Below are 17,532 nucleotides of genomic sequence, written 5' to 3'. Positions count from 1 at the left end.
ACACTTTGCTGGAAACCAAGGGCGGCCCACAGTAAACATGAGGGCTGAGTTGCAGTACCTCCACACGTCGCTGCTCTTGGAGAAGAGCGAGAGCTTGATGACCTCGGGGGCCATCCAGGCGTAGGTGCCCGCCGCACTCATCTTGGTGGTTTGGTGCCACTCCCTGGCCAGGCCGAAGTCTGTGATCTTCAGGGTCTTCCCGCTCAGATCGTCCCGCTCCACCGGCTCCAGGATGAGGACTGAGGAGGCAAGGGAAGGAGACAAGGAAGGAAGAGTGGAGGAAAAAGGAGAGATAGTGTAAGAGACAGACGGTGACTTACTAGGAAACACAGACAAACACACACACACACACTGCTCACACATTTCAAGTCTCATCATGCATGCAGTCAGCTGTATACTGTGATTAATGCATGAAATGTAATTTAGGTTAACTGGAAGTTGACAGCAGCCTAACACTGGAGGGGATTATCACATACTGTAAGGTCGCTGACCCCCAGGTCACCCTTCATAATCCATCGCCACAAATCGTGAGCTCGGAAATATAAGCTTCTCTGTGGGTGGACTGCAGTTCTGAGATATTAGGCATCAAAGATTTGACATGACAGCGGGCAAAACTGTTATGTACTTTGTATCCATTTAAATATTCAAGAGCACAAGCGTTTTCAAAATTCACCATACAAACTGTAATTAAAAAAGACCATGTGCTATATATCTGGATGACTCAGTTTAGATACAAATCTATGAAAAGCGGCGCCCAAGAAACAATGATGTTCACTTAGGCTGCGTGACATATCAATAACATATTGATATCATAATATAAGACTAGATATTGTTTGGGATTTTGGATATCAAAATAGCACAATATGACATAAGTGTTGTCTCTTCCTTGTCTTAAAGGCTGCATTTCAATAAAGAGGCAATTCGCTGAACTTATTAACCTGTTCTATTATTTGCCTCCCAGGCTTGATCACCATGTTAATGATTATTTATCAAAAATTATTTTGTCCTCATCACAAAGCCCTAACATCCTGGGTTCACAAGTCTTTCCTGTCTCTCCGCACAGTCAACTATGTAATAATAATTATAATAATAATATAAAAAAAAAATCAGGTAAACCATTATAATTCCAGGCTGAAATGTCCTGTTCAAACCATTAAAACATAGTTTCTTGGTCTTTAAAATGTGTAAATGTTTCCTCTCTGACTGAAGAATAAGGGCACAAAATACAACAAATACCTGATGCTGTGTGATATTTGGGTGGTTATTTGTCCTGAGGGTGTTACAGGGTTGGTACGCCAAACAAACATCATCAAAACAAGCAACAGGTGACGCTGAATAAGAATCCTGCTGATTTAGTGACAAACAAACCATTGCTTAATTAAGGATTTATCAATTAAAGGGGTTAAATTTTGCTATTTTGGAGCGAGAATCAAATAACTAAAACATTAATTTCAGTTTCATACAGTTCTTCACTCCCAATCCCTGTAAATGTATCATGACTAGGAAAAACAACAACAATCTACAGTGAAAACCAAACTGTTGCTGGTCGATAATGCAGTCATGTTGACAATCCAGGTGTGGTTGGAGGAGTGTGCTCTTCAGGTTTCTGCTTTAAGGCAAACTAACACGTCATGTCTAGCAGTCAGCAGTGTGTGTGTGTGCGTGTGTGTGTGTGTGTGTGTGTGTGTGTGTGTGTGTGTGTGTGCGTGCTGTACAAAGTGACAGTCATCTGAAGGTACAGGTATATGCCTGTCTGACACTGAATGTGCTTTTCCTGGTCAATTCTCAGCACTGGCCTTTCACCTCATCTCTCTCTCTCTCTCTCTCTCTCTCTCTCTCTTTCTCTCTCTCTCTCTCCTTCTCTCTCTCTCTCCCATGTACTTCCTTCTTCATTTCCGTGCGAGGGCTGGCTATGGAAATATTTGGAGTGTACACAGTTCACGAGCACTGGGTAGCTAGGTGGGGGTTGTTCTCTCTCTCGCTTATCTGTAGGCATATGCAAAGGATGGCGGAGAAAAGCAATAGACACAGCAGTGTCTTTGTTTACACACACGCACACACATGCATGCACGCGCGCGCGCACACACACACACACAACCTTTCACGTGATCAAGGTGTGCCTCTCCAACTCTGTTCTCTGATCTTACGCTGAGGCAGCCAGTGTCCACAGTCAACACACAGCCCTGCTAAGAGTCTACAACAGAGCCGCACAACTAAATGAAAACCATAATAAGAACTATTTTAATTTTCATAAGGAGTTGCTTTTAATTTACCAGTGTGGTGGGTGCTCAAAGCAGACTATTCTATTGCTGAGCCAGCTTTCCGGGACGTAAATAAGATTTCACATTCTTCATTGTATTCAAATACAGCAAATCTTAAGCAGAAAAAAATACATATATATATATAAACATACACACACACACACACACACACTACCAATCATACCAGTCAAAAGTTTGGACACACCTTCTCATTCAGTGCTTTTTCTTTACTTTTACTACTTTCTACATTGTAGATACATACTGATGACATCAAATATATGAAGCAAGATATATGGAATTATGTAACAACGAAAAAATTGTTAAATAACTCCCTAGTAGCCACCCTTTGCTCTGATTACTGCTTTGCACACTCTTGGCATTCTCTCGATGAGCTTCAAGAGGTAGTCACCTGAAATGGTTTTCACTTCACAGGTGTGCCTTATCAGGGTTAATTAGTGGAATTTCTTGCTTTATCAATGGGGTTGGGACCATCAGTTGTGTTGTGCAGAAGTCAGGTTACTACACAGCCGACAGCCCTATTGGACAACTGTTAAAATTCATATTATGGCAAGAACCAATCAGCTAACTAAAGAAAAACGAGTGGCCATCATTACTTTAAGAAATGAAGGTCAGTCAGTCCGGAAAATTGCAAAAACTTTAAATGTGTCCCCAAGTGGAGTCGCAAAAACCATCAAGCGCTACAACGAAACTGGCACACATGAGGACCGACCCAGGAAAGGAAGACCAAGAGTCACCTCTGCTTCTGAGGACAAGTTCATCTGAGTCACCAGCCTCAGAAATCGCAAGTTAACAGCAGCTCAGATCAGAGACCAGATAAATGCCACACAGAGTTCTAGCAGCAGACCCATCTCTAGAACAACTGTTAAGAGGAGACAATCAGGCCTTCATGGTCAAATAGCTGCTAGGAAACCACTGCTAAGGAGAGGCAACAAGCAGTGACGACCTCATGAAGCTCATCGAGAGAATGCCAAGAGTGTGCAAAGCAGTAATCAGAGCAAAGGCTGGCTATTTTGAAGAAACTAGAATATAAAACATGTTTTCAGTTATTTCACCTTTTTTTTGTTAAGTACATAACTCCACATGTGTTCATTCATAGTTTTGATTCCTTCAGTGAGAATCTACAATGTAAATAGTCATGAAAATAAAGAAAACACATTGAATGAGAAGGTGTGTCCAAACTTTTGACTGGTAGTGTGTGTGTGTGTGTGTGTGTGTGTGTGTGTGTGTATGTGTTAATTCTTGGCTTGGAAAATCAACAGTATTGTAAAATCTCTGACTGTGCTGTGCTGTACTGTAATGAAAGTAATGATTACTTTCATTGTCAGTTAATCTAAGGACTATTTTTTTTTAAATAAAATTTATCTCTCATTTAGTCTGTAAAAGGTCAAAAACGATGAATGCTCGTTTGAAGTTGAAAGAGATCTCTTCAAACTGCTTCCTTCGCCTGACCGGCAGACAAAACAACAACAAAACACACAAGCAAAGTATTAATGATGATGCATATGGAGAAAAGTAAGCAAATCTTAGCATCATACTAGACTTGGTGAAGCTGTAATCTGGATATTACTGATTGATAAACTAATTGTTTAACTGAATAACTGTTTCAGTCTTACTGTACTGTAATTAAGGCTGAATTGCAATTTTATTTTATTTGTCAGGACACCAAAACAAAGGACACCAAACATGTTTAAAACAACATCTTTAGTGTGAGTGTCCACAAGCTTATAGAGGCTTATAGAGACTTCCATATGTAAGGTGTGGTGTGTGTGTGTGTGTGTGTGTGTGTGTGTGTGTGTGTGTGTGTGTGCAGAGGAGTGCAGTCTCCAGCCGAGTGTGAGGGCTGGTTGCTGACAGTGATAATAATCCATTGTCATCCTGCAGCCCTCTTTTCTATTCTGATCCCACTGTCTGCGTGTGAGGGACAGCTGCCTCCTCGGGGCTCTCTGTCTCTGAGAGAAAGACGGAGCCAGATAGACAGGGAGTCAGAACAACAACAAAAAAAAAAAAGAATAGGATGTGCTTGTGTGCTCGCGGGGTGTGTCCTCTTCAAAGTCTGGTCTCTGTATTTGAGTTTGAGTAGAGTCTGCTGCCCATAGCAGCATATCGACAACATGGACATGAGCATGGAGGCTGCGGGTGGGGCGGGAACAGACAGGGAAGGAGGAAAGAAAAGAAAAAGAGAGAGAGAGAGAGAGAGAGAGAGAGAGAGAGAGAGAGAAGCGACTTCACCTGGTTCCACTCAGGCTCTCATCCTGACGTAACATATGCGGCGCCAGTCATCATCTCACGTCACTGTCTTATTACAGCACGCGTCACCATCCCTCACAGCTCAAGAGTATCTTCACACAGACTTTCAGCGCATATTCATTCACCCTCAGCACCTCCAGCGTTTCACCCCAATGTCACCTCCTGGGATCAATACATTTGCATTTAGCAGGCAGCGCAGCAACCTGAAGTTTACTGCCACGGAAATAACAGCACAGAGGGCGTGGGCAGCGGCGAAGTACACTTCATGTCCATGACGAACATGTCCTCAAGGACTCTGTGGCTTTTACACAATGGTTAGCAATGCATGTGCACTGCTGGGAATGTGATGGTTCGGGTTTTTACATCGAAAAGGATCTGGAACAGGAGAGCGAGGCAGAGTACTAACTTGCTCCCTGGCTGCTACAACAGGCATTATGGGAATTATCAGCGCAGGCGAAACGTATCTTTGATTAATCAGCCTGCTTGGCTGAAACTACTCATGTTACCGTCAACAGCACCTCTGTGTTATGATAAGCTCACTGCCACCATTCATTTCCTTGTCACAGTCTGATACAACGGCACTACAATTTGGCATATATTCACCATTTATCAACAAGGAAAATGTAGCAAATTATGATAACAAAATTCAAATTGTGAAATGCTCCTCACTTTACTAAGTTGTTTTTGTGATCTTTTTTTTTTTTTTTTTAAATTGGTATTTAAACTGGGTCCTATGGGGGTGGGAGTTACAAATTGATGGATAAAAATTACAGAACATGAATAAAAAATCACAGATGTCCATACACTAATGAGCAAATAAAAAATAAATGAATAAGAAAATTAACAAACAACCAAAACAACACAAACTAGAGTAAAATAAGAGCTTTTGTTTTGCATCCCCACTTTAATTCGCACCACCCACCCTGGACCTCACGGACACAACACAGTTATATGAAGGATTTTATTACAGCACTCGCTTGTTTCCAGTGTGAAATGTTTTCTGGGTTTGCCTGGTGCATGTTGGCAGCCCAGTGCTCCATACTTGCCATGTCTATGAAATCAAGAAGCCATCTTTGTCTGTTGGCAGAATGAGGAGCTTGCAGTCTACAAGCTATTAGTCGCTTGGCGGCTCTCTTCCTGTTTTATAGAACTTTTCTAAAAACAACCTTTAAAATTTTTTTTACATACAACACTTGTCATTACTTTTGACACTGATTAACTAATAAAAATTAACAAAAAAATAAATAAATAAATAAAAAACATAGATGAATCAACAATGAAAACATCTGCAGCTCTGACAGTGGGGTGGAACAACCTCAATAAAATTAAATAAAAATCAGATGAAAAGTGAGGAAAAAGGGGGACAAAGGAGTACAGTGTGTCATTAGTGCCATGCCACTACATTCCAGCAGCTAAACAACCGCCTCCTCCGTCATCCGTCCCTCCATCCTTGGACCCTGACCCCAGCCGAGTGTTGAGAAATGCCAGTGAGTCACTGTTTAAACGTCGGACTGATAGAAGAGTAACCAGCGAGGCTTTAACCTGACTAATGATCCTCCAGACCGGTTACTCAGTGCATTGAACACAGGTGACGCACGAAGCCTGCAGCTGGTTTTTGATATTTTCTCCCACCAGCCCAAATACTTAGGGGTGGTGGGAATGTGTGTGTATGTGTGTGTGTGTGTGTGTGTGTGACTGTGTATGCACATGTGTGTGCAAGGTTCAGGGTGGAGTGACAAAGCACATTTGTGGTTTCAACTACAATTTTGAAGCCACCAGTCGCTTTGAATATATTTGTGCACTGAGCCAAAAAAAGAAACATGTCCTTTGTTTGAGCCAGATCAGTGGACCGTTTAAAGTGACCTTCAGTGACCTCTAAAAAGTCAGTCAATGAACAATCCAGCCTTACAGTCAGTTATCAATAAGTTAGGGCGATTTTGGGTGAGTAGTTACAATTTTACTGTCTTACTGGCATAAGTTTGCAAGCAATCCTTTTCACATTTTTCTACAAAAACAACAGTGTAAAAACATAACTGTAACTGTACACGGCTGATTCATAATGTTCATAGAGTTACTTGAATCTTCACTGTAGTCAGTTAGTGGGAAATTAATGAGACATGTTAATCCAGCAAATTGAAATTAATTATGTATTGACTGACTGCATGATTGCACTGTGCATAAAGCCATAGATCATTTCATTCTGTGTTTCTGTATTTGACCTGAGCTCATCAGGTTGAACCGAGCAGGGTGTTCAAACAACTACAGAGGGCCCTAGGTTAAAAAAAAAAAAAAAAAAAAAATGGGTGAGTGACGGCAGGAGGCTAATGATAGAGTCTCGTCTGAACATGTAAAAAGTGCTTTGTTTGAGAGGTGATGTACTTTACACATGCAAATCAGAATATGACATACCATACTCATCTTCCAAACCACTTTAGATTTCATTTCCCTTTCGTTCAACCCAACACTGAACACAGGCGCCGTGCGTGGTGCCACAGAGCCTGCCCAGTTAACTTACATTGGTTATATCATTATTCTGTGCAAACCAATCACAGCTCGCTCCCGCACTCACATTAAAGCTCTGCTGTTCATTGGGTCAACGTTTCGGTCTATCGGCCTTCATCAGGACTCAACGTTTTACAACTGTTGTGTGTCTTCCTTTTGAGACATCAGTACACCTGTGAAATCAGTTGATTACAGGTGTTTCCAATTATCAAAGGAAGTGACCTCATCACAACACTTTTTCCAGTGTTGAACTTTTCTTCTCTCCTTTTTCCGGTGACCTCATCACAACACTGGAAAAAGGGTTGTGATGAGGTCACTTCTTTTGATAATTGGGAACACCTGTAATCAACTAATTGCATAGGTGTACTGATGTTTCAAAAGGAAGACATACAACAGGCTATGTCCCAATTCAAAGGCTGTACGCTACCCAGGTCGTATTTGTAGGCTGCTTATGTCACGGCGGTGCGACAAGTGCTGTCCCAATTCAATTTTACCGCGCGGGGTCCTGCAAATGCAGCCGACAGATCCAGCCTATTTTTGACTAATTTGCAGAATACACCTCCACGATGCTTCGCAGCCGACATTACAGCCTACTTTCCAGGGTACCTTTCGGTCCAGTTGAATTTTTCAATCAGCCACCATTGCTGGAATTATTAAGCATGTTTTAGACCGTCTTAATGTTTATATCATGGCGTTTTCATGCCTATAATTACCACCATAGATTCGGTTTAGCTGTTAACTGTATCCGAACAAGGCCTGCAAATGCAAGTTTAGTTAGATGAGTTAGATAGGCATTTTGCATGATGTTTCCATAGCAACCATCAGCACATCAGGTACGTTACAATGTAGCCATGTGTACAATTACTTTAATTGGGATAGTCTGTTGTAATTGGGGTGAGGTGTAACAATTATTTTAATTTTCTGCATCTTCATCTTCAGCTTGGTTTGCAGTGAATGTGTCTGGGGATTTGCTCCTAGCACCGCCCATTTCAGGGGAATGTGAACGTTGATCAAGCCTTAATTTTATTATTATTCTGGCAAAGGTCCAATTCAGTGTGCTGTGTCATTAAGTTGTTGTTATGGTAACAAGGGCGAAGGTCACAAGCTGAGAGTCTGAAGCCGGGAAAGAGGAGCGTCTCACCAAGCTGCTATGAAGGTCCTTGTGTCTCTTGTGTTCCTGAGTCTGTTGCTCTCTTTTTTAACTCAGTGGGCATTTTATTGGCATCCACATAAAATAACAATAGAAAAATATATATGATTAAAGCATGGAATATGAATTTTTGAAGTTTTTTCTTCATTGGACTTAAGCTATCCACACTTTCACCACATTTGAATGTTTGTGCAATTATTTTTCATAAAGAACCCCTTGGAGTTAAAATATTTATTCATATAAGCATTTTATTTTTGGCCAGATGGCGTGTCTTTGATGCTCGGTGTCTCCAAGCTGCGCTCCACCCAGACTGAGCCATACACTGCACAATACTCCTCATTCAGTGATGATGCTTATCTCCCTGAATGTGTGACAGCCTGCCTTTCACTTTTGCAAATAAAGTCACACAGCGAATCATCTCACCACATAGCATAGATGGCACTTTTTTTTTTGTGGCAGTTTTCTCTCTCTCTGTTTCTTAGTCTCTGCCCCTCCTCTAGTTTCTCTCCATGCAGGAACAGGTGTAGCCTGCAGGGTGGAACAGCTGTTGCCGTGGCGCCAAGTCAGCGAATCAGGTCCCATGTATCCCCCATCCCGCCCCTTCCAAACAGAGTAACTGCTACCTCCTTTTAATGCTCCAGAGCCCCCAGTACCTTGGTGCGCTCCCCCACCCATCCCCACCCACCCAGATACCTGCTGGCTCTGTTTAGGCGCAACATCGGCGCCTCAGCACCGCTCCTCGCCATCTCCACTGGTGTGTAATAGTGTGACAGTATGACAAATATGGCAACCAGATCCGCCAAAACTCACTGGCAAGCCGAGCATGCATCAAGACTGGCAAGACAAGGGCCCATGGGACTCTGTGTAAAGAGAAGCCAGCCGCCTGGCCCTCGCCCCTCAGGCCCAGTCTATCTGTCTCTGTTTCTACATCAGCAAAGATCAGAGCCTTTGCCAACAAAAAAAAGTAACCACCCTCAACCCCAACCCCCCTTCTAAGACTCCGTCTCCTCATCCTTGCATCCCCCTCTCGCCCCTTCATCGTCGTCATGCCCTCCCACCGCCGGTGCCCGCTGCCTGGCTGACTGTCTGCTGTTCCAGCTGTCGCCGGCCTGGCTGCGATCGGCTCAGACTACAACACACCGGGGAGAAGAAACGTGAAGAGAGACGGGGAGAGAGGGAGAGGGTGGAGGGAGTAGAGAGACTGAGGGAGTATCAGAGAGGGAGATGTGTGTACATCTACTGTGTGGGGAGGCACAAGGGTGGAGGTCTGAGGATGAGGCGTGGGGGGAGGGGAGGCGACAAGATGAGAGAGATGGAAGAGAGGGAGACTGAAATGACAAGAGAGGGGAGAGGAAGAGAGCAACAGAAACGAGGGCAGGAGAGAAGAATGAAATGTGGGGATAAAGTGGCAGGAAGAGGGAGGAGAGGGGGGCGGCGGAGGGTTAAGAAAAAGGGCAAGATGGAGTAGAAAAGCACATGAGCACGATGGGGAGAAAAAAGGGCCGAGCACTATGAGAAAGAGAGAAATACCGGGCAGATGAAAAGATGTGGGATGGTAGAGGTACAGAGAAATGACTGGAGGGAGAGCTTTTGTCATTTTCCTGGCAGCACACACAAGATGTCTTTGTAGCTCAATAGGTCTCTCTATTTTTCTTTTGGCTTTCATACATCTCCTCTCTCCTCTCTCAAGAGATTTCAAGCAGCCATACATAGAAAGACATGAAGCATGTCTCCACACACACACTAAAACATTTGTTCTTGAATGTGACAAGAAAGCAGGCGGATCACAACACGTAAAATTATAATACAGCTCACTGTTTCAAGATTTTTTTTGAGATGGTATTAATTATAAATATTCGACATGCATGACCCCTGGTAGGGTTTTTCGTTGCATACTGTGTTGCATTGTTTACTCTGTGATTTATTGTTGATTAGGCAGATCAAGGTAGACTCTGTAAAGTCCTTTGACATGTTCTGGTGATGAAGGGTGTTAAGATGTTAAGAAAATTGATTTATCAATTGTCAAATCCCCCCACAACTCAAAATCCAGGTCGGTTTTGATCCCGTGTGTGCAGACAGTTCAAACACAGGCACATCATTTAGTTTCAAATCACCGTTAAAACTTCAGTGTAGCCATCACAATCCAATCTTGTCAAATTAAAGACAGCTTCAGTATTTTTCAACACAGGCCACATTAAAATATTGATAGTAATTGTTTTGTCCACACCACATCCTCACTGCTAACTTTAGTGAAGAGAAACTTACCACTCTTGCTTTCCCTCTATGCCATCGTTTTCAGACTCATAAACCATTGTAATTAAATCCACAGGACAGTCAAACACATCTCGACATTGTCCACCCAAAGAAAATAGTTGGAAACGGTGCTTTTATTTAACATTGACAACAATACATTTCTTTGTTTTTCATCCAAATTGTTCATCTGCTCATGCTGTGTTCCCTTCAACTCAATTTTCAATTTTCTACCTTATAAATTTCTGAAGTTAACAGTGTGAACGCCATATTGAAGTGAAAGCACCATTAGCGGACACAGTGTGTGTGTATACAAAATAATGCATGCTAAATAAACTTGTTAGAGGGAACCAATTGCAACCTTTTTTTTTTTGGGGTGGACAATTTAAAGATATATTTCACTGTACTGTGAGGTTCCTGTTTTCAATCAGGACATTTAGATTTAGTTTTTCAGGCTGAAAACGAGTGCCCTGCTGGATGGTGTTGAATACTAGCCAGAAGCTGCAGCAGAATGCAAAGTTTTTCCTCACAAAAGCAGTGAAGCTGTGTTACGTGTAGTTATCAACGATACTACCTGGGTTGACAAAATACCAAATCTATCAATTTAGCAGTCAGCCTCTGTTTCACAGGCCCACTACCCTCAGGGTGCAGAAAAGACATTTAGATTTGTACTTTCATGCAAAACACAAGTGTGACACAGTTTGAGTATCTCAGTATCAGCAACACTGAATTAAGATGAAATATTGATGATGAGCAGTGACAGTTCTGCAAAGCAGGTCGCACACATACCGCTGGGTCTTTTCCATTCCCCATGCTTTGATATGGAGGTTGTACTGAGTATGCTCCCATGTCATTGATACCCCTGCTTGGCTCTCCTTGTACCACCACAGGCCATTCGGGCTCTAATCCTGAGCTGTGCAATGGCACAGTTTCACCCTCCAGCCATTCACTTTGTCCCCACACAAATGCAGCTGCCAGATTCGTGTGACCAGGCAGCCTCTCTCTCTCATAAGAGATGGAGGTATTAAATGAGGCAGCTTTCTCTTGGTTCTTTTTTGTGTGGAGTGTGTGTGTGTGTGTGTGTGTGTGTGTGTGTAAGTGTGTGTGTGTGGTATGAAAAAGAGTGTACTAAGGGTGTGGATATTCACAGAGGTCTGAGCCGATTCCTCATGACAGTTTTTCACTTTCGCGGCTCCTTTGTTCTAACAAATTTCACAGAGCGCTCACTGAGGGAATGGTAAAATATGCTTTAAGTTACAACATGCATAAAAACAGATGTGTGCTTCCCATTTTATAGTGATCTCAACCTCGGAACCCATCACCTATCATCTGATGACATTTTGGCCTCTGGCAGCAACAGCCAATATTTTCAGGGCTTCCGTTGTAGCTGCTGGCTGCTCATTTCCGTTTCTCACTTCCAAGCCAAATGTTTCTCCACACAGTACACAATCATTGACACTTTTTGTAGGTATTGTAGATGACAGTTTGCCCAATACATTATGCCTCTTTTGTTCTTCACACAGACTGTTTACCTGAATAAAACCACTCAGACTACAAATGGCAACCAGAACGCCTCCGATTTCTAATCCCAAACTCTTGTCCCTTGCCCAGATTCCATATTTGAATGTATGTATGCATGTGTGTGTGTGTGTGTGTGTGTGTGTGTGTATCCAACTTAATTTCATTTGTTTCCAATCGAAATCGACAAACTTAAAGAATTTTCTTGAACAGGTGTAGTGATCTGCTTCATTCTGCCTTGTTTCAGTACAATGGCATTGGTTTTTTGAGGATTCCCAAAACAAGAGCATCAGATACAAGTGGAACTATCTCACCCCACTGACCCCACCCAACACATACGATTTTGAAAGTGAATGAGACAATCATTTGTGAAGATGGTACTTTTCTCAGTGCACATAAAGCCAGTGAGATGGAAAACTCCCCTGATCTTCCACCATTATAGCACACTTAGTGCATAGACTGTAAGATGTGAAACAGCTGTTGTCCATTTCACAGAGTCTTTAACAAATCAAATATTAATGAGCCGACTATGGACCTGGGATCTCAGCGGGTTGTGGGGGAATCAACTGAGGTGGAATATACCATTACTACATATAACATGACAACATGCAGCAGCAAGTGTAAGCCTTGAATAAAATATTGCACCCTGGCGTTGCCTCTTGGCTCTATATGCTACTCATACACTCTCCTGCCTGTCATATCCATGAAGTGTCCTCTACTTGACTCGACTATGATAGTGGGTCAAGGGCTCTTGGCTCGGGGGACACCCAGTGCTTTCTCTGCTTGGCCTGGCTCCCCTCTCGCTGTGCCAGGCTGCTGGACGGCAACAATGCTCTAACAGTGCACACAGAGTCAACAGCCACCACACACACCGACCCAGTAGGTGCCAACGCTCTGCATGAGTGTGTGCAGTGTTGCTGAGTGTGTACCACCATGGAGGCTGAAACGTACAGCAGTCTGACCCCCGTGTGTTTTTTCTCTGACTGTGGTGGCAGGAGACACAAAGCCATATTATGTAGATGTCTCCGGGGTTATACTTGCCTGCGAATAAAATCAACTCCAGTGTCACTCCAGTGAGATAGAAAATCACAGAAAACACAGCAGCGAGCAGGAGCAAAGTTGCAGCAGGCTTGTTGCTAGGGGAGAAATTTCTTTTTGACAACTAATTAGGGCTTGCGATATGGACAACATCAAATATGATACGTCTAATGTCAATATTGTGACAATATTGTAGCTGTGACATTTGGTTCATTCATATGATATTTTTTGATAAACAGTCAGTAGTTATGTGGATCTGATGACCAAGCAGGTAGAGGCAAAGCAGCTCTAACAGTCTAATAAGTTCAGAAATTTGCATCCTTTTACTGCAAAAAAGACGCCACTTGTCACATCCCCATACTGCAACATCCAAATTGTGTAATTTTTGTCATTTTTTGTTTTGCCGATGCCACATAGAAGCGATATATATCATTTGAAAGCTGGGAACCTGAAGAACAATTTGAGATGCATCTCAGCACTGTGTCATTTTCCCAGTCATAAATCAGAAATAAACATTATTTCTCTCAGAGGCATTTAAATTGTGCAAGTGTCAAAGGACTTGTAACATTGTGATTTTAGTGTGTGATAGCCATTCCCATGTCTAATTATGTCTTGTAAGTTGTTGCAGCAATTCTTGGATTGATGCCATTTTTTACATAGATTTGCTGCTAAATTTACCCATTTTTGACACTCCAGAATTGATAAACATGGTCAAAGATTCCTTCAAAATACCACAATGAGACACCAAGACCTTGAGAAACCCCACTGACATATTCATGCTGTGATTTGATACCAAAACCTTTTGACATTTTAAGATTTCTGTAAGAACTGTATTTTTGGATGCCGAGCGTTCTATTAAGGAAATTACTCAGAAACCACTACTTGTTGTAAATATACCTGATAAACCAGCCATCCTCTGATTGCCCTCGCTCTCTAGTTTGTGGTTGAAAAGTTTCATGAGGTTGTGATTATCGCATAAGTCACAATGGTTAATTTTTAATCGGTGATGTCAAGGTTCAAAAACCCTCGCTACAATGAAACGGCTAATACGCGGGCTACAATCGTCACGCATGAATAAAATTGAGAGCAGTCAAACCCAATTTATGCATCTTCAAGAGTGTTTAGGTCCCCGTATGCAGAAATACAGCATTTTAGAACAGGCCGGAATAACACATTTGTACTGAATGCAGAAAACCTGCATGGTGTCTGCCCCAAACTGCCCACTACAGCCTCTGAAAAACACTGTGTAGAGAGAATGCTATGTATTTTATTAGTATGCCCAGGTGTCATGCAGTAGATTGTACTTAACGCTCTACAGTGGTGGACAAAAGTTTTCGGACACCCTTAAAATTTTACAAAATCTCACAATTTCAAATATTATCATGAAATATTTGTGGAAAAATCTTTTTTGTGTTTCAAAAGGTGTGGCTGCATTAGACAGATACAAACAAATACAACTTATATTTTTTTTGTTTAATGTTTACAAGAAAAACTAACAAAACTAAATTCTTGACAGTTTAATCTTTATCTTCAGGCGTGTTTCCTGCGTTAGGTTCCTTGTTTTAGCCATTTTTGTGTCTGAAGAACTTTCAGATGTGCTGGCTTTATATAGACACCAAGCTTGGCAACAAAAATTGTGTCTTTTAATAAAAAGAACGACCTTCATCACTGGTACCAAAATGACCCAATACGCAAAATTTCTTATGTATTTTTATGGAACCAATCAATTTTAAGTTTTTAATGGCTTTTTTATGATTTGTTTAGTATTTTGGCTGTGACTGTACTAAAAGAAATTGCACCTGAAGACCTAAGAGTGATTTGTTAATGCAATATTTCACAAATGCATGGGGTGTCCGAAAACTTTTTTCCACCACTGTATTTATACATTATCACTAAATTTTGATCAGTGTTGCAGTGAATACTGATAGAAATTGTATCATAAGGTCCAGCTCTGATTCTTAAAGAGAGTCTATTACAGGGGAAAAAAACAAACAAACATATTATGTAATCTGTAAAGCACAACTTTGTGCAGCATGATGATGTGCAGATGTGTGTCAGTATGCTTGGCAGCGCCACAGGAAACCATGGAGCTGCAGCGCAGGGAGTCATCACAGTTTACTGGTCGCTGTTGGCCTCGCATCATCTGTTTATTGATCTGTGGAGAGAGCAACTGTGGTGTGTGGTGTGTGTGTGTGTGTGTGTGTGTGTGTTCTTTTGCAATCATACTGGCCATTGATTGGTGTCACTGCTTGGTAACGCTGTGTCTCTCTCACTTTCTCTCTCTCTCACTGACTACTGAAACTGAAGCGATACAAACATCTGTTAGCAGCGTGACTCGGTTCACACGGTGCCAGAGCGCTGAGCCCGGTCCAAGGCCTTTTAAACAATCAGCTCTCAGATAGACAACACTGTCATGTAGTGTTCAGCGGCTGGTTTAGTGTCTAGGTGGAAAGACAGTGATTTCAATTATTAAAGCAAGAGAGGGCACAACAGGAAGTCGTCATCATAACAAGTCATTTAGTCGCATACTTTAAAATCTTCTTTTTCTTCTAACAACAGAGGGAATCTGCCAGTGGTATGAGATAATCCCACTTGTTTCCAATGCTAATCAACTGGTTTCCAGAATTTTCTAGAGCCAAGCATCATTTTCTTCATATTATTGGGCTGATCTGCCTTATTACACCTAGTTTCAACATATTTATACTTGATCCATGAAGAAAAAAACCTGTAATAAGAGAAATTTCACTGGAAACAAGTTGCAGTTTTTCCACTTGTTTTAAGAAAAGATGTAAGAGTGAATATAACACAAAGGGACTTGTTCATAGTGATGCTTTTTGCTGTTTGACAGTTTTTCCGATCAAGAAAGAAACGTAAAACACTGCAACTTAAAACTTAAAATACTGCATTGCACTCTGGTCTATTGAGCTTACTGATGGTGCAGGAATTGGTCTCTCTGCGTCTTCTCTGATGGATTTCTCTCAGGCGCAAAATGGAGAGTCTAGAAAGATCTTCTTTGGTTCTGAGTGACTGAAACCTAAACCTGACATTTGCTTTCATGTTAAAATAGTTTTTATTTTCTTTCCTTTCAAACTCCATTGATTTGTTTCGCTGGAAATACCTCAACACGACATGATTTCACATCATTTTGTGAAACAGCTGCTTTTAAACCATGGTGTAAGAGTTTTCAGGGTGGGTGTTTCCTTTAAAAGGCAAATCAAAGTGAAGAAGCACAAATATTGCAAAATGTAATGAAAATTCATTATAGCTCATTTATCACCGTAACTCACATTTCATAAAAAGGCTCATTTATCATTTGAATATGCTTAAATAATCCCTTGGGGGAATATCCATTAAATGACTTGATGTGCAATAGCTGATAATCAAGTTGAGCTGTGTGTGCTGCATCTGTTATGGCCCAGGATCGCTATATAAATTAGAATTTGTTAGTGGTGAAATTATCACCTGCTATAAATCCTGCAGATGCTGATGACTTCCTCTCTTGGCTGCATAATTTATGCTGTGGACTGCAGAGTAAACTTCTACTTGAAGTGTATCGCTATAATGAGGCACACGGTCCAGGCAGACAGAGATAGTGGATAATTGTAGCCTACGTCAAGAATGTTAGCCTTAATCTGCGGCTGGCTCACCGAGAGAGTACAGTATGACGTCCTCGGAAACTGGCCCTATATTCCTCTCCACTCCCGTGTTCATCCCTCCCTCCTCCCCCCTCCCTCCCCCATCCATGTCTCCCATTCCTATGCCTCCCACAGCCGAGGCTCCAGGGCTACTCCAGCCACCGCATTCCCTCTCTGTTTCTCTATCCATCCATCTCCGCTTGCTTCTCCAGTCCTTCCTCCTCCATCTCTCCGCTCTGTCATTCAAGGTCTACAGGCTACGGTCGCCCCCCGCTCCCTCGCGCCCCCTCCCCCCACGGTGACTCCTGCCATTGTGAGCCCTGCTCTCGCTCTGTCTTGGGCTGCTGTGTGAGAATGGGGTCATTGTTGCTCCGTTGCAGTGTGTGCGTGAATGTGAGCGCGTGCGCACGTGCGTATACGTCTGTGTGTGTGTGTGTGTGTGTGTGTGTGTGAAAGTGAGAGATAGTGTGTGTGTGAGTGTGCTCCCTGCCCTAGCGCCACAGTGTCCTGCTGTCGAGCCCCCGTGTCCACACAGACAGAATGCACACTCACATGTGTACATACATATGCACCGAGCATGCAGACATGCTCATTTAAACATGTAAACACATATCACACACACACACACACACACACACACACACACACACAAACAAACAGCCTGTCCTAGTATCTATCACAAAACCTGTAGATTATAGGACACTTCACCACGTCCAGCTGAAAGACTCTTACATTAAAAAATAATATCACAGTGTCTTTGACTGAGCCTTTAAAATCAGGAAAAGACACTTATGCTACATCACATGACATAAAATCGATATATAAACCATCCCTATTTATTATTCTGTTGTTTGTTGGTTGGTCGTCTGTCAGGTTGGAGCATATAAAGATGTACTACCTGCCTCACATG

The 17,532-nt window shown here is 42.2% G+C and overlaps 1 protein-coding gene across 2 annotated transcripts in view; it reads right to left on the bottom strand.

Moving 5' to 3' along the window:
* map3k10 (mitogen-activated protein kinase kinase kinase 10) overlaps positions 1 to 17,532 on the bottom strand; it is a 36,898-nt gene that overhangs the window by 11,069 nt on the left and 8,297 nt on the right. For both annotated transcript variants that reach the window (XM_030067763.1, XM_030067764.1), the window contains exon 2: positions 59 to 239. In XM_030067763.1, coding sequence (XP_029923623.1) covers positions 59 to 239 — 181 coding nt within the window. The remainder of the gene's footprint in view (positions 1 to 58; positions 240 to 17,532) is intronic.

The sequence above is a fragment of the Myripristis murdjan genome, chromosome 13, assembly GCF_902150065.1.
Source record: "Myripristis murdjan chromosome 13, fMyrMur1.1, whole genome shotgun sequence".
Classification (NCBI taxonomy): domain Eukaryota; kingdom Metazoa; phylum Chordata; class Actinopteri; order Holocentriformes; family Holocentridae; genus Myripristis; species Myripristis murdjan.
This window is presented reverse-complemented; position numbering and strand designations above follow the sequence as displayed.